This window comes from Hakea prostrata, chromosome 1 (genome assembly GCF_041222555.1).
Source record: "Hakea prostrata isolate BN-2017 chromosome 1, UWA_Hpros_2, whole genome shotgun sequence".
Lineage (NCBI taxonomy): Eukaryota > Viridiplantae > Streptophyta > Magnoliopsida > Proteales > Proteaceae > Hakea > Hakea prostrata.
Window position 1 is genome coordinate 8354701 of NC_142600.1, and position 22871 is coordinate 8377571.

A 22871-nucleotide genomic window follows, 5' to 3' on the forward strand; every position below is an offset into this window, starting at 1 on the left:
TCCAAATTACCCTTACTTAAAATTATATTTTAGTTTAAATCATAAATTACCTTTAATTGCTATAGTAGTTAAAATCTTAAATTATCATCAATAAATATTATTAATAAAATCCAAATACCCTCAATTTCTTTAGTAGTTAAAACCCTAAATTACCCTTAAATTAATTATTACTAAAAAATATAAACATCTCTCTTAAGTTTTCATTTATTTCTTTCTCTCCTTTTTTATGTCCTCTCTCCAGTGAAAGAAAGATATCTAAATTTAAAAATGGGGTATTTTAGAGTCTTGGAGTAAAATTAATCGAAAGTAATTTTATGGTTTTAAATATTAAATATTAAAATAACTATGGGTAATTTTGGAGTTTTAACAATAACATTGGGTAATTTGGGATTTTAACTAATAGAGTAATTGAGACTAATTTAAGTTTTAAACTAAAAGTTATTTTTAATTACAAATAATTTAAGATTTTAAAAAAATATTTAACAGTAAAACTAAAATTTAAAGGAAAAAATTTACCGAATGGAGTTATTTGATAACTTTAGTAAGTAAGAGGGAAGGTAAGTAATATTATCCAAGGGGTGGAAAATGATATTCACCCTAAAACAAAAGCAATATGAATCAGGCAGCTTAATTTATTTGGTTTGGATGCAGTTCTCTCAAGTGAGTTTTTAATTCGGTTCAGCTTGATTACAGTTCCAACACAAGATTCATTGGCTTGAAAACCTTATCCGGTGCTTCCAGAACTGATTAACATCCCTCCATTGGTCGTCTCATGTTATTCTGACACCTTACCAGCAGGCTCTTTCGAATGAATTATCATTTACCCAAAAAATAAAAATCCATGCCCCATAATACACTCCTGGTTCATGTAGTTAGCTTACGGGCCAGTGTCAAGATAAAGCACAGATGGTTTAGCCAAAAAAAAAAAAAAAGAGTAGAGATTTTACATATAAAAATAATTTGAGTTCGTATAAAATTTTCAATATGAGCATCAGAACAACTGCTGGCCTGAGTCCTGACTGCTCCATTGTTGGAACCAGGGAGTAGAAAATGGAATTTTACATTATAAGACAATACAACAATTAAATTCCATAGGGCATAGAATGCATGCATGATTAAAACTTCTGCATGCACGGATACTGGTTTCTCCAATCTCAGCTTATGTACAAGCATCATCTCTTCTTACTCTTATCTCTCTCTTTCTCCCCATTTCACTAGTTACTTCATTACAACAATTCCCCAGACCAATGATTTGTGCTGCCTATAAACAAAATAGCAGCAAAAGAAGAGCAATGTAATTTAAAAAAAAAAAAATTAATAATAATAAAATAAAGTAAATCCAATCGGAAACCCAAGAATGTTTTGAGCGAAACTGTCAATCTATAACTTGGGACACCGCCTTCTCTAACATTGAAGTCCCCAGAAAATTCATCAGCTGGAAATCCCTTGTATACTTTATTAACTGCAAATAGGATCACTATTAGTACCTGAATATAATGAACAACAACCATACCAAGTCTATCCAAACATCTCCAGAAACCAAGTAATATATACTTACTCGCTCCTCGGTCATCTTTCTAAAGCCTAATTTATTAGTCCAAATTGATTCGGCGTCCTCAGCAGCAGGTAGTACAAGATTTTCAACATTTAAAGAACACAACAAACTCTCTATACAAGCAAATAATGCTTGGAAATAACCCTACAAGAACAGAGAAACAGATCAACTTTCTCAGTAAAAGGAATAAAGAATATCGCACAAGATACTGATGATGGCATAAAATAACATATATGAAACATACATATATCATGCAACAGCAGCATTTCACATGTATACACATCTTACTTAGAAATGGAAGTGGGTTGCAAGTGTTGGGATATGCATGTTCACGTTGCAATCAGATACTACAACAAAGTAAGTCCACATATATGGGGCAAAGGATTTGGATCGTGCTTCATTGGTGCATTTGACATCATGGCGCCTGTGGTGCCCATCCGTTGGATGCACACCACGTAGATTTCATTAAATCCCAGCTGCTCAAAACACCATGTGCACATTTAACCAACTTAAGTACAACAAAACCGAACTATGTTTTAAGCGGTCGGAGTTTAATAGAATCCAGGTGGTGTGCATCCAATGGAGGGCACCACCCCATCAGACGCATCACACAAGTAAGATCCAGAGGATGGAGCCATACACATGGTTTGAGCAAACCATCAGTGGATGCTAGTAGAGCAACAAAGCCATAATTTCATCATCCTACCTTTCCTCGGTTTCCTCTTCTTGTAGCAACCAAAGGAAGTTCTGCAACCTTTTGACCAAAAATTCTGAGAATTCCAGCAGATACAATTACTGACCTGCAATTGAAACACACAAGCAACCATGGTATGAGATCAGTAACATTACACAGTGAAACAAAAGCAATTAATAAAACTCAAGATAAGCATATGAGAAGATAATTCACTGCAGGGCAAGTAACTTACTCTACACAGAGAACAACACAGTACATGCCTCCAAATTCTTGCCCAGCTATATTTCGCCTGAAAAAAATATATAATAAATGGAAATGGATCTAAGTAACACATGCTAGACAGCAAAGGCATTTACATCGCTCCTTGACACAAAAAATGATAGGCAAGTACAGGTTTTTTTAATACATGCCAAACAGCATAGGCACAAAGGCAAGTAACTGGAATAAGAAACAACATGATGAATCACAAAAGGCAAAATATGTGATCCAATTATTAATACTGTTGTCATTAAGACCCCCATACTGCTGTATATCCTGCTTGTGGGTTGGCTATCCATTTGGTGAGCCGCTTAGACCAATCAGTCATTTCCACTTCAACCCATCAAAATAATCAAACCGCAAAAGAAAAAGAATTGCAAAGACACACATGGCAAAACAAACCATATCACAAGGGGAAATATAAAAAATTAAAAATTAAAAAATTAAAAAAAAAAAAAGGTAGGAGAAGCAAACAAAATGGAGAAAAAAACTTACCCATAGACCATAGCAGGTATCAGATCACGACCACATATTACAATAGGATCAAAACCATCCTGTAAAATGAAAAAAAATAAGAGGCCAAGTTAAAACCAATTTCAAGCAGAACAAGACCTTATTTCCATCCATAATTTCACCATACTCGGCACACTTACAGACCATTGAAAATTATCTTTTTGCATTTTATAGTGCATAACATCCACCAACCCTATTTAGTTATCGAAAGGCACAGTTTTACACTTGAGTGATCTTTAGAAGATGACCAGAACACCTCACTCTCATTCTATTGCACAAGTACAAAGGCAAACTTCATAGTAGTTATTCCTGGACAACAGCGAAAACCAAATGTATACATTATCATAGTTGTGCAATGCATCATTAGGCATCCAAACTCCTCCTTAAGTCCATGGCAATGTTTAAAAACTCTCCCCAAACTTCCATCAACAAGGTGAGTTTCTCAAGATCTAAGCAAAACAACACTCTTTTTTTCTTTGTTGCTGTTTGAAGTTCTCGTAGGGAAATGTCCACAGTAGGCTTAAAACTTAAAAAGAAGTCTGTTTTAGGCTTAAGAAACACATTTTAACTCAAGTGGAAAGAAAGATGCACATACATATAGTGCTTCTGTTTTTGCAACTTAGTGTCAGATCCTTAAGAAGTATTTGCCTATACACATTGTTTGAGTGCTATAACAACAGATAACGGGACCACAAAAAAAAAAAGAGCAATTGTGCAACAACAGATGAAAGGATATAATATAAAATAATTATTCATAAAAGTAAACCATAAAGTCCAGTGAACAATGTATATAACACACCCAAGTACAGTGGAAAGTGCTATTTCATAGACACAATAGTCTTCCATCTTCCGAGTCCCGAGTCCCAAGTCCCAACAACACGATATTGTGACTACTTATGAAATGAACTATGATGTGCTGACACAATAGTCTTCTATGTTATAATTCCCAAGTCCCAACAATACAATTGTCTATTTATATGAACTCGTGATCATCTACTCTCTCCTGGGGGCTCATGCAGTCCTTTTTCACTTCGATAATGAATTTTTTATTCACCCGAAAGAAAAAAGAATAATTTCTTCTCAAGTGGGTTGACGTATCCCAGATTTACAACAGTTTTTCTAAACAATGTATTTTTTTCAACTTCATATACCATTTCCTATCAGGAGATCGAGATTCTTGAGATGGCAAGATGTCGCTGGGTTTTCTAATTATGGTCCAAGGCAACAGCACACATGCTGTTAACTTTAGTAGTTTACATTTAATGAATAGGCTTAAAAGCTACTTGCACATTAGTATTGCGTTAATATGGTGTCTATAACCCGTATAAGCATACTTATCAAGGCAGCAAGGCACTGATGAGGCCCAAATCCAACGCGACACCAAGGAGGCTGGTGCCTAGGTGATGCCTTCATAACCATGCATATATGCACATTGCATAAAATCATCATGACCTCCATATTGCATATAATCATATCATACAAAAATACCCTTCAGTTGACCCAGGGTTTTCTGAAGGAGGATAAAATCATTGGAAGCTTCAGGTTATGCAAGCAATAATTGAAAACCCTAAGAGGCATGTTCTTCTGAACCTAAAAACGAAAAGAACGGGAAAACAGTTCTATAATTAAGCCCAGACTTGGAAGTAAGACGAATCACCATAATCATATCCGTAGATTTGCAGCAGCCATTAAATGATAAGGGAAAAGATGCAGAGAAGAAAATCTGTCAACAATAACAGTTGATTTGTTTGCCCATCCAACGGAATAGCAAGAGAACTTTCTTACTCTATGATAGAACCTCCTACCCAAACTCAGATTAAATTACTAGAATAATAAAGATGAACACTTTCATGAGAAAATGAAGAGATAATCTGGTCACTGCTCCTCAGCCAAGGCTGCCCAAAGAAGCTTTGATACAAAATATTAGGTACTTGACCAATGAGTCAAGCCCTTTAACCTATCCCGTACTAGGCTGGTACAATCAAGCAACCATACACCAATATGGGCACATAACATACCATCATGCTTCTGCAATTGTGGTCCACAACGACTCACCCTAGGCAGGTCACACACTGGCATTAGGTAGCCCTCTCCAAGTGGCAGCACTCTGCTCCCTTAATTCTTGGCAGCGTTCACTCTACTCCAGTTAGCCCTCTCCTATGAAGCCCTTTCCGGATACAAACCCTTGACAAGGTGCCAGCTTTAATTCTAAATGTTAGGTACTTAACCAATGAGTCAAGCACTTTAACCTATCCCATGCTAAGATGGCCCAATTTAGCCCCCATACACCAGAATGGGCCTCATTATGCACATAACACACTACAACCCTCAAATTTCATTCACCGTAAATCACTTTAAATTCATAGGGAGATAAAATCATAAAGACATTATGAAGACTGAATTATTACAATATTAAGTAATCTACCATCACTAAATAACTTCTCAATCAACAGCCAAGACGCAAAGAGAGATGTCTCTTCCCCATAGGCTGCTTAAGACTCTTCCCAAATGGTAAGTGGATATAATATTGATACCCTCCCAAAATGAACCATCACACCACTGGCCATTACGCATGATCTAATGAAATTCTTTCTCCCCCCCCCCCCTCCCCCATTCGTTTTCCACAATCCGTGGGGGTTGTGGGAGGGTCAAGGCAACTTAAAGCAATTCAGTCTTTTTGGTAGCCAGGTACTCTTTCAACATTAGACAAGACTACTTTGAAAAAAAAATTTAAATTAGCCTAGCAACCATGACTAAAGTCTTCCAAGGCAAACTGATCAAAGTTCTCGGACCAGACAAGCAGTATTGTAATTCTTCAAACAAAACTACATACAAAATTATTAATCAAATTTTCATATAATACAATACACAACTTACAGAAGAAACTTACTCTAAATATTGCAGCAGCCTTGGAAAGCAACAACCGATGATCTGGAAAGCCACTTTTTCCACTTAAGACTTGCCATTGCACATTATCCTTGGTTGCATCAACTAGGCCTTTCTCAATTAACTTTCTCTTTATCATGGTTGAAACTGAAGTTGGAACAAGCTCCGCTCCACAGCGAATTAATTTCTGTAAAGTGCAGTGGATCCTACTGCAGTCCTCACAGCAAAACCATTTGTCCTTGGGAAGCTCCTGTTGTAAAGAATGTGCTGAGCATTAAGATGTTCAATTGCACAAATTGAGTACACAAGACAGTAGAAAGCTGCCAGACTTACCTTCAAATCACAAAGCCCATGGTCCCTGAGACACCCAACATGGAACTCCCTCTCACACTGAGGAAAATGAAACGAAAGTAAGACTAGGAGAAAAGAAGGGGGGCACATGCAAAGAAAGCAAATGCACACATACTTGATCACAGAGTATCACAGTTCGCCCATCAAAGTTTGCAACACTGAAGTCATGACCCCTAAATTGAACACTCAAAGAAAAGCAGGTAAGTGTATATCTATATAAGCAAATGCAGTAAAGATTCTTTGCTAAAATAAAGCAGGAATTGGAAGAATCCTTTGAACTAAACTTTAACAAAAATAAAAAACTGCATCAGAAGGTTGAATAAAACTTCCTCCTAGAATATACAAAGAAACTAGATATTCCAATGAACCATGCTAGGATTACAGGAGTAATAGGACACTTCCAGGTAATCAAATAGAGTTAACCAAACCTTTCTATAATTCATGAAAGTATTTACCCCTGGATGGTAGATAGAATTTCAACAGGAAGAAAATGGACCACAAGGTTGGAGAAGATTCAAGAACAAGCTTGATGCAGACCGCTCCACACAAGTTTCCTTCCCCTAGGAATAGGCCTAAGGTTGGGTCATTAGGTATTGGCCCTCCATTCCAAACTAAATGAACCTAAAACACGGGGACAAGAATTGAGTATGAAAATCCCCATACTCAGCTTTGTTTCAGTACTTATGTTTTAACAATATCATGGTTCAATTGGTTCAATTTCTTTTAATTTCTGTTCTAATTTAAGTTCAGGGTAGATAGAAGCTGACTCTGTGTCACCGGCTCAAGCCACATTGGGGTGATCCAATATGTGGTTCCACATATGGGTGCAAGTTTGGCTCTGATGGCCCTGACCCGCGTTGAGCCTGAATAGGGCTTGGGCTCAAGATTATGGCCCTGAGGGCAGGGCAGGGCCAAGGGAGGACCTAGGATTAGTGTTTGTCATGCCCTGTCCCTAATTCTTCGGCCCTGATTTTGACCCTAATCCAAACGGACACGAAACCAACTTACAAAGAGATTGAGAAAGGAAAAATTGCCCAAATGTTACTATGTTTTAGGGTTAATGTTATCTAGATCTGTATTTTCTTCTAGGCTTTCAAACAATTGATTATTTATATCAAATTTATCAAGGGCAAGGAGCAAGGCCAAGGTCAGGGTCAGTCCAACCAGGGAGAAGGACAGCAACAGGGCCAACCTGTTCTAACCCGGTCCATTCAAGGCCAATCAGGGCAAGCATGGGCTTTGCTTGGCCCATCAAGGTTCAAAGTCAACGACAATAATTTTAGGCCCCAAGTCAGGGTCAAGGCGGGAATGGCCTTAGCTAACAGCATTTAGGCCAGGATTATTTTCAAAAGCCCAAACCAGCCCATCCCTATTGCAGCCGCAAATTCTTCGATGTTCCACCACTTCACTGATCATCTCCAATGCTGATCATGAAACACCATGAGGGGCAGGCAGTTGAGGCCTGGAATTCGAGATGGAACTTTTCATTTCCTGTTCCTAGTCGCATGGAAAACAAGGCAGATATAAGAAAGAGATGATTCCCTGAGAGCTTGTCCAGTACCACCAGTACTAGAAATGCATCTCCTTCGAACACAGTTGGTTTCTAACTCCTGTTTCAGCGAGTACTTTGACTTATAGTGCTATAGTACACCGTCTATTGATGGGAGGAATACAGACTGATTATTTGATATCTGCTTCAGCTTTTTCTGTTATTCTTATGAGTGTTTTACTAATCAAGGTAACTATTAGTGTTAGCCTTTGATGAAAACCCAAACGTGTGTTCTATCTAGGGTTCTTGGTGACATCAAGACAGATCCTGATGTGGCTGAAGATTCATCCTACCAGATCTTCACAAGCATCTACAATAGCTTCCCTCTCCAAACAGCACTAGAATTCTTATAAAAAGGATAACAACCCCGTATGCCCCACCAAACAGCACTAGAATTCTTATAAAAAGTCATATTCATTAATGAAATCATCTCTCATTGATAGGAGGAGAATCTTTCCCTGTGCCAAATTAGGAACATTAAAGAATTTCACGTTCCCTTCGTACGTATTTCTTAGGATAAAGAAGGATAGAATAGAAGTATTCCATATTTTTGTATCTCCCAAGAAGACATTATTAAGAAGTCCTGTTGCATCAAATTGTAACAAATCCTTCAGGAATTCATAACATATATATAGACCTTCTAAAATCCTGAATTTAAATCAAAAAAGGACAATCTAAAAGACTCAAAACAGATTTCTATCGACTTATTAAGTATCCTAATTAACCTAAACAGCTACTCAAATATTAAAATTAACTATTGATCCCATGTACCAGCATTACCCCCACTTTATGGGCTTATAAATTAGGCACATTACATCAATAAACACAAACACAAAATTAAGAGCAATGTCAATAGAACCCACCCATGGGCCAAAATTAAGTATTTCAAAGCTAGTTGACCCTTTTGGACATTTTTAACTGCATCCCCGGCTGATGTGAACAGAAAAAAGAGGCCCAGCAGAAGCCACAAGAGTCATGCACACCCCTCTAGGAGTATATTTGTCCTTTTAGGTCTTTTTCTTTTATTTGATTGAATGTTTCAGCTGGGTTTCTAATCTGATTACAGATTCCCAATTAGTCTGTTATTTCAGTTGGAGTTGTATAGTCTGGTAAAGAGTCCAAGGCTAAGTCAGTTAGGTCTTCTGAATTTGTTTTTACTTTGAAGTCTTGTAGAGGCTATATTCTCATGCCTACCACGGAAGAAATCAAGTACTGCAGCCAAGGAGGTATTGGCAGGTTCCTTTGATGGAAACCGGCGGTTGTCTAGGTTTCCATTCTTCAAGTTCTGAGTTCAGTTCTGCAGTCCCAGCAAGCATCTTCAGTCTTCAAGCAATGATTCCAGCAAGCTTCCTCAGTTTTCAGCCATTTGATATCATCTCAGATCTCTCCCAGGTAAGTCCAACCCATCGCCGCCGTCCCCCTCCCTTTTCTGCTCTAAACAACCCTGTTTTCCCCTTCCCTCCCCTACCTAGTGCAGACCCATAGGACCCATCCCCACCCTCCTACGACTCTGCTGGACCTATTCCCCATTTCCCCAGCCTCGGCAATACCCCCTTTAACCCTTCCCCTACCTCTTCAGATCAAAACCAATTAGAGATTCCCAAGGCCTATCAAAACCATCGAAGCCAAGCCCCAGACCCTAAAATTGCCCTAGACTAGAAAATCTGCAACTTCATACATCCCATCCTCCTTGATTTACATCATCGGTTTTGTCAATTGGTTTGAAGATCCAAACTCTAGGAAGTTTCTAGGTGAAATCAAGCTTAGACATGTGCGGCTGGTTGACGGTTAGAGTTAAACCTTCATTCTCCATCTGAGCATTCCATCCTTAGAGCTCCATTCAAGTATTACTAGCAGCATACATCAATACCCCTCTCCTACCACATCCTTTTTTCTTATTTTTTTCTTCTTTTTTATTTTGGAGTTCCCAGACACCCAATATTCAAATTCAGACCTATGCCAATCTAACCGTCAAAGCTGTCCCAGACTCTAGGTATGTCATTCCCTAGTGACCTTAGATTCAAGTTGACCCCATTCTAACCAACCAATTTCAAGATATAGATGCTTTCTTGAATTCTCATGCTCCCTAAACCACCACCACCCCCCCACCCCCCACCCCCCCCCAAAAAAATAATAATAAATTAAAAAAGACAAGGTCCTCCATATCTTCTAATTTCACCATACAAACCCAGCCAAACTTTTGGAATCACCCTATATTGTTACCTATATTCCTTCCAAAGCTCAACCCATTCTACCACCTATAGACCGCAGTTTCCCATCCCAAGGAATCCATCAACCTCCCTTAGTATGGGCTAAATATCCCTGACAACCCAGATATCATTTAAGAACGTATGATCTTTAACCACCAAACCCTAGCTAAACCTTTTCCCCTAAATCCAAACAAACCAAATCTATCCACACTAACAAAATCATCCCACTGCAACCCATACCACAAACAACCCCAATATCCCATAACCAACATTTCAAAAAGCCCTTTCTTTGTCCCATATGAGTTGGTTCTCTTAAAAAAGATCTTGGAAGAAGTGACCCTCATTAAATAGGGTCTGCATCACAGGGGAACATAAAATACTTTTATGGGTTCGAAAAAAGCACTACGATATAAATTCTAAGGGAATGCCAGGACTTGTAGATCAACTAATTAAGATAAAATTTTGCAAAAAAATTTCTCGGAGAGGACACATCATCCAACAGTGAAACCCAATAAAGTAGAAAGCTTTCTGAAGTTGAGACATGTTGGGTATCAATACTATATTATTTATTGGCTAGCAATGGGAATACCAAAAAGGAAAAAATTCAAGGAAAAATTAGCCAGAGATGGCAACCTACCTGCAAACAGCACAACCACCTATTTCAGTCGCAGGTGCTCTAACAACTCGCGTCAACCTTATGGTTATTGGCTTCACAGTGGAAGATTCCCCCATAGATGCATTTCTACCAAAATCAAATTTATCTTTGCAATATAGACAATTCCAATCACTTCCTGGGATGCACTGTAATTCCAAACAAGCTGTATGGACAGAGAGAAAGCAATATGAGTCAATTAACCAGAAACTACCCAAAATCTTAAAATAAACAAATAAAACCCTCGCCAAAATCAAGTGCGGACAACATATTGCCAGCCAGTAACTGACTCAAACAAAATTGCTTCAGCATGGTAAGCAAATGACTGCAAACATATTCTAGCAGATAACTATCCTTGTAAGTGAAAGCAATATGACATTCTTCTGTAACCTAAAATCGCCATGTCTATAACAGGACAACTAAAAGGAAGGTCAATTGGAATGAATGTGTAAAAAAAGAATATATATGACCGATGAAGACTACCTGTATGAAATGCCCGTGGACATCCATTACAAAGGATCAAATTCTCTCCTTCTCCACATACTGAACATATATCATCACTGTCACTAGCAGCAAGGCTCTGGCCATTGGCCAATGAAAGTGATAGATCATGAAGTGATGATCCATTTGAAGTATAGATGTGACGGTATCTGCATGTACGCCAAAACATCAGCTAGAAAACAATTTTATCTAACTATATACAATAATTCATCAAGACAGAATAAAAGGCACTCACGGTTGACGCCTAGCACCCCATCCAGCATGAGCTTCGAATTGTGAGGGGCTAATCTGTTCATCAATAAAAATTAGGCTGTTAAAAACCTAATGAAAACAATAATTAGTTTTATCATGTGATGGGTGGCAGCTGAACTACCTCGGTATTGCAGCAGCTACAAACTATGCCAGCTCCTTGCTTATAGCCTTCAAGTAATTTCTGCAGAAGTTACAGTGGAACCTCAGGTTCAAATTTCAAACGGTAACACCAGAGATGCTACTCAGAAACATATGAAATTTTAAAATAAAAAATAATAATAATAATAATAATTAATTTAAAACAAAGCAACCTGTCCTTTGGAATAATAAGCCAGTTCTGCTCCATCCGGAAGTCCATTTGGCATGAAAAGTAGACGGTGTAGATCGTTATCCCTGTCAACAAAATGTAACTAACTTCTGACAAAACCGTTCAATGGTAAGTGAGGAAGTGGTTGTAAAATGATATAATAGATTGCTTACCTTTTCTTTACCCTACCTCCGGCAGTTTTCTTCTTTCGCATGACCAAATTGTAACCATTGGAGTTCAACCTAAAATGTATAAAGAAATAGATAACCCACAATAATTGAAGAAATATACACATTTTCTGAACCTCAAACATTGACTAAAGAATTACTTAAACAGAAGGCTAGCCCATCTGACCACTTCAGCTGGTAAGCACGGATTCTCTCCCCCCCCCCCTTCTCTCTCCCTCCAATGTATTAAACCTTTTATTTTGGAAGACAGATAAAGGTGGTGTAGTCAATGTGACGTGCGAAACACCATCTCAGTGTTCAGGCCTCAGCTCCAAATGAGCAAGAAACATAACCCAAAATTCAGTTCACAGATTCACCACTACTACAAACTAGCCAATTTCTGTTAAAGCATTAAGTGACATCTTGCAAGTAACTGGTACTTCTGCCCACTTCTGAATCAGATCCCATACTTGGTCAGACCTGCAACTTCACAGGGGTGACGTTGCATGTCCTCTTATCAGGTCAACCCACCTTGTATGCAAAATGCGGTTGCATGTAAAAGAAGAATACCAACCTCTTAACCCCACGTTTCCGACCCTTTGGTCTCCTTTGCACATGGTCCATCTCTTCGGCAGGAAATTCTGGCATTATGTATCTTGAAGAAAGGTCAACGCTGTCTTCAGCAGTATCACTAGGACAGCAGAAAGTTTCAATGAGTAAAGACTATTAATGAAAAATGAAATGATAACAAACCAATGTTCAACTAAAATAAAACCAAATGATGGAGAAGGGTGGGAAACGGAACCAGCGTGTCAAGTGCTGACAAAGCTACCTCCTCTCTCACTCTCAAATAAAGGCCAAATAAGGTATGGTGGGGTTAAGGTGGACTACACAAAATTCAACTTTTATTGATGAAGAGAGGAAATTTATCCCCTTTTCTGCATCAAGGCTTGTGTTTAAGGGAAAGTTCAACAACTACCCTAGGGACAATACCACTTCACCTCCATCTCCATCATCATCAACCTCTTCTTTCCTTCTCCAGATATTTTTGTCATATGGTCTTACCAAAGTAAAGTAGTTTTCATTTGCCTACAGGTGCGAATGATTAGCCTCGATTGGATGAGAGCCAGATGGCAAAGATCTCATCAAAACCAACTCTAACTGCCAACAATACAGGCCCTCTAGGAATTACTGTTAGGGCATCATAATTAAAAATGGCGGTCTCTCTAATACATCCTAGATCATCTTTGACTGGGAATTTGGATGGTGCGATAAGGATGGGTTAAAGTGAGTGAGCAGGAAGTTAGGGATCAAACCAATCAATAGGAATAAAATTGTTTATGGGGTGGTTTCCTTGAGATGGATAATTTCCTTGGGATGAGAATCTAGATTTCTAGGTGTCAGAATACCGTGATACTTAAACAGAATATAGGCAACGATGTAGAGGGATGATCCTCCAGGTATGGAGACGATCATATGGTAGCTTGGTGTAGATCTAGGTTCTAGTTTTTAGGGTTCTAGAGACTCAACTCATTCCGGATTAGCGAACGTGTACTATTTTTTAATCCACATCTCATTCCCAAGATCAATATGCAGACCAGTTTGATCCGCATGAGGATAAGACTGCACCACTTGCCACACGCAATTCTGCTTCCTAACTAACACAGAAGTGATAAAATTTAAATTAAAAATATTATGGGCCTAGACCCTAGAGGAATACAACCAAATGTGAACTCACTTTCCAATAATTAGCTTTTGCAGTTTATTTTCCTGTCAAAGAACCAAATTGGCTATCCAAAATATTAGCTTCTTGTCCAAGTCATACTCTCCCCCATAAATTCATTTTATAGCTCATAGTCCCTTTAATGTTGCTATGGCTTTGATAAAAGTCCATGATATGGCTCATGATTCCTTTACAGTTTTTACAGCTTTGAACATACCTATATTACTATAAATCACAACCACAATTCTCCTCCACTAATTGGCCATTTTTCTTGTATCCAATATCTAGTTGAAGAACTTAGTTAGCCAAGTTACTTCACCATTTCCTAAGTTCTTCCACACCTTTATTGTAATATACCATCTGGACCTAGTGCTTTACCTATTTTTTTCATTCTTCAATGCTTCTTTTACTTTTGGCACCCAAATTTCCGTGCATATATAAGATTTTGCATTTCTTGATGATTATTACAACTTCTAAAATAACTACTTGTATAGCTTCCACTTTTCATTAGTAATTGGTAGCAATAGTTTTTCCATCTCTTCCTTAATACCCTCATACTTATTAGTACTTAATCATCTTCACTTTTGCTGAAATCTCGACATTTTCCCACTCATTTTAACAGTTTATGTATATAAGTTTCCCTAACCTTTGTACTCAAATTGTTATAGAGATCCACACATTTATCAGTCCTTTCTCTGAAGCCTAATCCTACTCCTAATTAGATGGCATTCTTTACTTAAGAATCCATTAGCCAATCATAGTTAATAAATGAGCCCTTCTCCCAGCTCCACTTATATGGGTGATTGCAGACAGGGGACCACTTGTCATCTCCTTGTGCAATGTCACTTCAAGAGGCAGTATGAAACTCTCTTATCTGGATTCAAATGAACATCTAGAATTTGCAATTTGATAGTTTTGCCAACTGGTACCCCTTGGCTTGGGTCCAGACCCCAACAACATGCCATGACTAACAAATAGATGTTCCCTCCCAAAAGAAAGAATGTATCATGAAAGGAAAAACAGTATGTTTTAACGATCTGATGTCTGGAAGTCTATAAAGATCTCCATTCCCATTCAATTCAAATGTAAAGATAAGTTAAACTTTGTTCAACTAGATATTCACCTAATTTCTTAGCTGGAACCCAAAAACAGGGGGCTACAGGAGAAGTTACAAGCACCCCAGATCCAACAGACCACATTCATGAAAACAAGGTTCAAACCATCAAAGAGAAGCACAATGTTCAGTATAATCAAAACCAGTACCTTTCCATTGAACTAGGCAGATCAAGAAGCTCTAGCTGAGACAGTCTTGCCATCTCAAACTTTCCACTGGTTTCATGAAGATTAGCAGCTTGGAATGACTCTGGAGAACAAGAAAATGCTACAGTCAAAACAAATTTTAAATTTATCAGCTTTACTCACTACAACTAAAAAAGAAGTATGCTTCTTCCAAAAAGTTTGCCACAAAATATTTCATACCCTTCAATTATGTCCTACACAAGGAACATATCAGCATCCACATCAATTAATTATTAAGCCACCATTGTACGCATCCCCAAATGCGACTTTGTGTACATTATAATAAAAAAATGTACCCCTTTTCACAGTGATGCAACAAATAAAACTCATTACTTTGAGAACTAACTTCAAACAAATAATATCCAATGGCAAGACATTCTGATCACCTTTCCAGATCAGGTAAAATTTCTCATTGATTGATGAACCAAGCAAACTCCAAATCACTTCGGGCAACAAGTTGGGTGGTGTACGCCTCAATTCATGGACAACATTATGAATTGACTTCCCATTTTCCAGGAATATGTTAACATTTGGATGTTTAGTACTGCACCCAGCATGCTGCTCATACTCATAAGCATTAAGAACCTGCAAAAGCCATTTATCATTCATTACACCAAGAGAACAGAAGATTTCCTTGGAACCACAGGAAACAAAAGGTAGCATACCTTGGAAAAATTACAGAGTAGACAACCACACAGATATCCAGAGCCCTTTATAATAGCCAGAAGCTCTCTCTGACAAGTAACAGGAATAAGACACAACACAATGAATCACAAAAGGCAAAATATGTAATTAATGCAAACTCCAGGAATACATAGGTGCTGCAGTTTACCTCATGAGTAGCTGCAATATACTTCACACGAGCTCCTTCAAGAATACCAGTTGATAACAACCTTTTGACATTCGTAGGATAGCTGTTCACAACTTTTTCGGGCATCCTTGATTCCATCTTCGTTTTAGGAGAATACGTAAACATGTTTCCCGTTTCAGATAAAACTTTTCTAGGAGGACCTACTAACATGTCCGCACTTGAATTCGCTAACTTCATCCCAGAATACTGCCGAGATCCACCATAATTGGGGTCATTAGCTACATGCTGACCTACTGAAGAAGATGGTGCATAGTCTTCCTTGCTCTTGCTGAACTTGAATATTATTCTCCTAATCCCAGTCGAACTGGTAGCTTTTGGAACTTCCATTATAACTTGAGAAGTAGGGACAGCAACCGCAGAGTCGTTTCCACTGTGCTCCTCCTCAGTCGTGCTCTCCATACTGGAATTCTCTGTAGATGTAATATCTCCACCACCCAAATTGTTATCCCTTGCCAACTCGTCGGGTTGGCTAGAGATGGTTTGGCAGCTGGATACATTCTCCTTTGGAGAGACATTTGGATTTAGAATTTCCGAATTCAGGTCATCATTTGAATTTTCTTTAACTAGCTTCTTGTTGGGCAAGGAATCTGATTCATTAGCATCCACAACCCACTGATTATCATCTCCCACTTCAGGTTTTGATGAGTCGCACAATGTCATCTCCCCATTAGTTAACACAGTTAAACAAGCAGTTCCCTCTTCCATCCAAAACCCGCTTCTTAGAAATTTGAAATAAAAAAAACAGAACCAAGTACACGATTAACTTGCTATACAAAGAAAGAAATCAAATTATCAACTATAAAATTCATTCATGAGCTTGATATTTGCCCAGAGGGACGTAGACCTAAGAATTTAACGGCCTCTGATACATCTCAAAGCATTAACAACACTGAAATCCATTAGAAGGTTGACTACTGACAACAGTTTCCCAATCATTGGCAACTTCAGAAGGGAACCCGAGAAAAAAGGGGGGAAGAACAATTTCGAAAGAAAAAACCCCTACCTGTGACGCCCGTCAATCCAAATCTCCAGGGACTAAATCTGATGGCATTAAACCAGGCGACCTTCAATAAAAACCTCTTCCAAATCGAAACCCCGAAGTTGGAATAAAGATGGAAAGAAGATTTTACCAGATTTGAATATAAAATCAAGATTTGCCTTTGTTCACGATAATCGCGAAAGACATAAAGAAGACAATAAGCAAAATTAGAATTACGGTTAGGGTTTCCCTCCCCTCTGCAAAAAACGCCTAAACGCTCAGCGCGGCAGCTACCAAATCCCTTTCGTATGCAACTTTGCGGTCGCGGTTAAAGCCAGTGCTGGGGTAGAGAGAGAGAGGCATGGGGGGAGAGAGAGAGAGGGAGAGAACAAGTTTAATTTAATAAAATATCAATATCCAGATTAGATGAGATGGAAGAAACTAGAAGGATGAAACACGAGAGAAAATCAAACCGGAAAATAAAAACTGAAAAAAGGATTTTCTATTTTCCCAGGTCCATTAGGTTCTGACTTGTAACTGATACCACGTGGCAATCCTCCCTGACAAACAGATATCCATCTCTACGTGGTCACCATCATTACTGACGTGTCATTATCTATTCTTGGTCCCACAGCAAGCTTATAAAGTAGAGGAACTAATGAGAAAACTAGAATAAACTTCTCTTTTTCTTTTTTTTTTGGTAATTAAACTTCTATTGAGAAAGACGGGAACAACACACTGGGCTTAACTCCGTCGAGTCAAGGAACCAGGGATTGAAAAGTGGCCAAAACGTCCTCCCCGAAACAGACGTGGCCTTCCTAGCCAGGCGGTCAGCCGCACTGTTATTTAACCTGGGAACATAAGAAAACTTACAATCCACAATGGACAAACCCAACTGGATAATGTCCGATACAACCTCTCTTGCTACTACGGCTGTTGGCATACCTCCATTAATGGAATTTATGAGTTCCAAGCTATCAGACTCAGCAATAATGTAGTCAATTCCTTCACCATTGGCCAATATAAGACCTTCTCTCATTGCTAAGGCCTCATTTTCGTAAAGACAAGTAAAAATAAATTGATTATTTTTAAAGAAAAATATGCTTATTCAATTATAAAATTGAACACCGAAGCCGATAAAAAACTTTCCCAAGAGCCAAAGGTGAAGCCTTACCTTTATATTATGTAATACCTTACTCCTAGTTATCTAATATATGAATTAGTTATCTAATACCTTCTATAACAAAATCAGTAATATTAAATGTGGAGACCTTAGTGGAATGATGTTTAGGGATTTGATTAAACCCAACAGTACTACGATTCATCGTTAAAATACTCTAAAGTTGTTGGCAAAGGTTACCTTAACTGAACTGAACCTTCTACACTCATCGACAAACATTCATGACCAGTGGTTTTACCTTTGCCAATTTTGAAATTCGTTGAGGATCTAATTGGACCTGCACCTCCTATACCTGAAATACCTAAGATTCCGATGCCATCTTTTTTCCGGCCAAATGAACTTTCGGCGACCTAGTGGGTGCGGCGTTGGCGCCCTAATTTCCACTTTACAACAAATGACCGATGTACCCTTATCAACATGGATCAGAATTTTAATGAATTGAGTCATCAAACATTAATGGGCCAAAGCACTCCTCATCATAATTTGAATGAAATGGGTCATCAAATATTAATGGGCCCAAGCAATCCTCAGAGTATGGGCTCTAATCAACTAAATGGGCATTCTCCTTTTTTGGGTCAAGCAAATATCACAAGTCAAAATCCAACTTCTCAAATTTCTGAATCTGGGCCGACTAGAAAACATATTTTACCATCAGTTTTGAAGCCCAATACAGCAGGTTATGGAAATGAAATATTGCAAGCTATTGTTCCAATAGAACCGAACACAGGTATGGTTAATAAAACACTGGAATTTTATAAACTTCCCATCTATTTTGAAAAAGGAAAGAATCGATTATCGTCAAATACTCAGGGCGTGTTTGATAACGTTCTTCTGTTCTTTGGGAACAGAAGAACGGGTTAGAGGCGTTTGATAAAACGGTTAATTCTTCTGTTCTTTAAGAACGGACCAGTCAAAAAAGCGTTATAAATAACGCTTTTTGCAGAACATAAAAAAGATGTTTACCAAAGAACAGAAACGGAAGTGATAAAATTGGTTCAAATTGAAGCCTTAGAACAAGTTTATCAAACACCAACTTATTTTCAAAAAAAAAAAAAAAAAAAAAAAACACTAACATATTCTATTTAGTGTTTTAAAAATATTTTCAGAACGGATTTATCAAACGCCCATTTTCAAGTAAAGAACAACCTTTTAGTACAGAAACATTAAAAAATGGTTTTGTATAAGAACTGGTTTCTCATAACGGAAACGTTACCAAACGCATACTAAGTGCTTTCTCTCTGTTTTACAACCTTTCAACCATGTTGATTGTTTCAAGGTTACTTTAGGTTTGGTGTAATGCACTAATGGGTCTTTTTTGTTGTTTTTTATGGACTGGCCCGGTCCAATCTGAACCATTGCAGGATGAAATTGTTCAGACCAAACACAACCAATTAAGCTTCGGTTCGGGTTATAATGGGCCGGTTTGGGTTAGGTTTTGACACCCCTAATTTAAAGAGAGATAAATGGACAAAAAAAAACAATAAATAAATAAATAAATATATATATATATATATAAACTCTAATTGATTCAATGGAATGAGAAATTAAAATGCACAAAATACAAAATCTCTATCTACATGAAAAAAAATATATATATTATATATGCACGAGTGGTGTGTCATAGAATATGCTTTTTATTTTGTAAAAATTTAAAACTTTTATGTTTTTCTTTGAATCTAAACCTTATATGTTTTCTTAGTAATGACGCAAATAACTTTCATTAAAAAATATTTTAAAAATAGTTTATTCGATCTCGTAACTTTCAGGGGTGTCAAGTGAAAGTCAAAAGTTTGTTTTCATCATTCTATATACCAACGATTTTAATTATATAAATATCAATGGTTTTTATGGGTTTTTTTCTTCTTTCTTTTATTTTAATGGGCGAACTAAGAGGCTTCAAACCTTTGGGATTCTCTAGCAAAACCTTTAAAGATGGATTAGTAAATATCAATTAATAAAATTTATTATATTTTCTATATATAATGATTTTAATTAAATGAATATCATTGGTTTTGATGGATTTTTTTTTTTTTTTAAATGTAGCAATCTTCCATGAGTTCGTACTTTTATAATAGTAGTATGATAGTATATATATGATAGTATATATATATATATAATATATATATATATATATATATATATATATATATATATATATATACTCTAAATATCGTAAACACATGCATCATGCAACAAACGGGTTGATCACACGGAGTGAGTATACGATCTCGTTCACAAATCACAAGAAGGGAGTATATTGTTCTCTTTTTTTTTTTGGTAAACAGGAGTATATTGTCTCATTCCTTCAATTTATGCGAGATGTAAATTACAACTATTCTAACCCTTGTCACTATAATTGAAATAGTTAGAGACGTGGATGATAATAAAAAATATATATAACAAATTCTAATTGATTCGATGTAAAAAAAAATTACAATGAATAAAATAAAAAATCTCTATCTGCTTGAAAAGAAAAGAAAAAGAATTATATATATATTACAAACTCTAAATTATTCAATGGAATGAAAAGTTACACTGCATAAAAAAAAAATTTAAAAAAAAGTTCTATATACTTAAAAAGAAGAAAAAAAAAAAAAAAAGAAAGAAAGAAGAAAACTAAATAAAAAAATTGAAAGGAAAAAAGAATGCTTACTTGAAGAATAAAGTTATACTAAAGTAGTTGTATACCTTAAAGAGTCAACTGAAGAGATTCTACCAAGGAAGAAGAGCTTGAATAATTTTCAATATATTAAAAGAGAAGCGGAGCTTGATCTTTTCTAGGTACTTATTCTTATTTTCTCGGCATTTGCAGCTCCAAAGAGGAAGAGACCTCGACCGTAAAGGTAGAGGAGAGAGTCTTGCAATCGCCTGTCAGAAATCAAAATGGTGATAGGGAGGTGGTCATCGGCAAGACGGGGCAATAATGTCATTTTTTACTATCCAAAGGGCATTTGGTAAGTTGTATTCTCAAATTTCAATGAGTTAAATAGAAGTAAGGGCATTTAGGTCATTTTACCTATCACTTAATAGAAAATCTTAATGATGGGTAACTTGTAATTTTGACAGTGGGTGCTATGAAATTTAGAGCATAATAGTGGGTGTTGTGTAAAAAAAAGTAATAAAAAAAAAAAAAGATGTAAATGTTATAAATAATATTTAATGGATGCCAACCCCAAAGAGAGACCCAATTGAGACCAACCCGGATGCAATATGGGAAGACCAACCACTCCACAATATGGCAGCAATATCCACTAGACCCATCTGGGCGACAACATGTTTCCAACAAGAATATCTTAGGGCAGAATCAATATGATCCATACGGTAGATGCCCTTCCTATAAATATGATGCCTCAAGAATGAATTAGTTCGATGAACTCATCTTGTCTTCTTCTTTGTATCTATATATTTCTCTTTATTTTAACACGCCCGCATGATTCCGCGAAGAACGCGCTCGAAGTATTGCGTTTTGAGAAGAAAGACAGAAACTACGATCATTATGTTTTCTATTTATTTTATAACAGTAAAAGAATTATAGTCCACCTTTGAAAGCCAAAATCATGATCAAGGGTCAAACCTATGACATCTTCACTAAGTGTTGTTAGTCTTATCAATTAAACAACCCTGCATTGGCCTCGAAAAACACATTCATTTATTATTGGGATAATTACTATTGCCCCCTTATACTTTGGTTTTATTACTAATCAAACCCTCTTATTTGTGAAATTACTAGTGCCCCCTCACTTCTAAAGGTGTTAAGTGGTTGTTAACATCAAATATGAAATGTCTATTTTGCCTTTAAAATTAGAGCAAATTGCACGGCACCCCAAAGGAGCCTAAGCCCGACACCCCATTTATTTTTAAACGACACCCCACAAAACACACTAGTCCATTCCGTAGTAAACGGCCCCATAATTTTTGTAATTCCAAAATGACCTTACAAAACGAAAAAAATTAAAAAAAAATTAAAAAATAAAATAAAAAAATTAAGTGAAACGGTTGAACTCCCAATCGTCCATAAAGTTAGTTTTTTTTTTTTGGTAAATGAGAATAGATTTCTTAAATAATAAGTCAAGGGTATGATAGTCTTTGCAAAAATATGATTAACCAAGTAATAACCCTTCTAACAGAATAGGACCTATGTGTTTTTTAAACATAAAGTGGGGTGTCAGTGCTTTAAGGCCTCTATTTTGGGGTGCCAGTGCAATTTGCTCTTAAAATTAAGAAGTAAAAAAGTATGGCATTACCCTCATTTATAAAAACTATATTGCATGTCAATTATATCCTTAAAATCTTATATTTTAGAATTAGTTTTGGATTTAGTGGGACCACATGCTTATGATTGTTGAAACTTTCACATTCTATTTAAATTTTTCATAATCACCATGATGGAAGTTTTACAAACAAATTAGCATATAAGATCTAATTGATAGCAAATTTGGTAATATACATAATGGTTAGCATATATTAGGTGATTTTCAATTTTCAGCTTTGAATTAAATTTGATATTTCTTAATATTTTAGTTTATATTTAATTACATATTACATTTATTTGGTGATTTATTTTTAGAGAAAAAAAAAACCACATCTTTCCTTTATTTAGTGGTTTATTTTTAAAAAATAAAAGTGAAATTAAAGTTAATTTTTTCCTATTAAGGGTAGTATTATAACTTGAAAAAAGAGCAAATAAGTAAAAAGATAATTGCAGGGTTATTTTTTGGATTTTGAAAAATATATAGATGCCACATCATCGTAAACCTGACGGAGCTTAACGGTAGGGGGGCATTAGTAATTGTTGACAAAATTAAAGGTTGGAATAGTAATTTTAAAAAGTACAGGGGATTAAGTAGTAATAACATCAAAGTACAAGGGGGCAACAGTAATTATCTCTTTATTCTTTTTTTTTTTTCCTTTTTTTGAGGGGTAA

General features: G+C 36.6%; 1 protein-coding gene across 2 annotated transcripts; it reads right to left on the reverse strand.

The window, feature by feature from the left end:
* Nucleotides 1–1298: 1298 nt before the first annotated feature.
* LOC149027191 (Acyl-CoA N-acyltransferase with RING/FYVE/PHD-type zinc finger domain-containing protein) lies at nucleotides 1299–17162 on the reverse strand. 2 transcript variants are annotated; one of them, XM_089160245.1, is made up of 20 exons: nucleotides 16792–17162; nucleotides 15750–16503; nucleotides 15583–15651; nucleotides 15304–15502; nucleotides 14882–14981; nucleotides 12470–12586; nucleotides 11902–11970; nucleotides 11733–11814; nucleotides 11543–11602; nucleotides 11405–11457; nucleotides 11152–11318; nucleotides 10654–10834; nucleotides 6373–6430; nucleotides 6240–6296; nucleotides 5911–6156; nucleotides 3003–3061; nucleotides 2482–2538; nucleotides 2262–2355; nucleotides 1559–1699; nucleotides 1299–1462 (listed from the first exon to the last, which is right to left on the reverse strand). In XM_089160245.1, exons 2-20 carry the CDS (start codon nucleotides 16491–16493, stop codon nucleotides 1376–1378), a joined length of 2640 nt encoding a protein of 879 aa, XP_089016371.1. In that variant the 5' UTR covers nucleotides 16494–16503; nucleotides 16792–17162; the 3' UTR covers nucleotides 1299–1375. The 2 variants fall into 2 exon arrangements, with proteins under 2 accessions (XP_089016371.1, XP_089016362.1); XM_089160236.1 differs by having other exon boundaries at nucleotides 15750–16506; nucleotides 16792–17161.
* Nucleotides 17163–22871: the final 5709 nt, after the last annotated feature.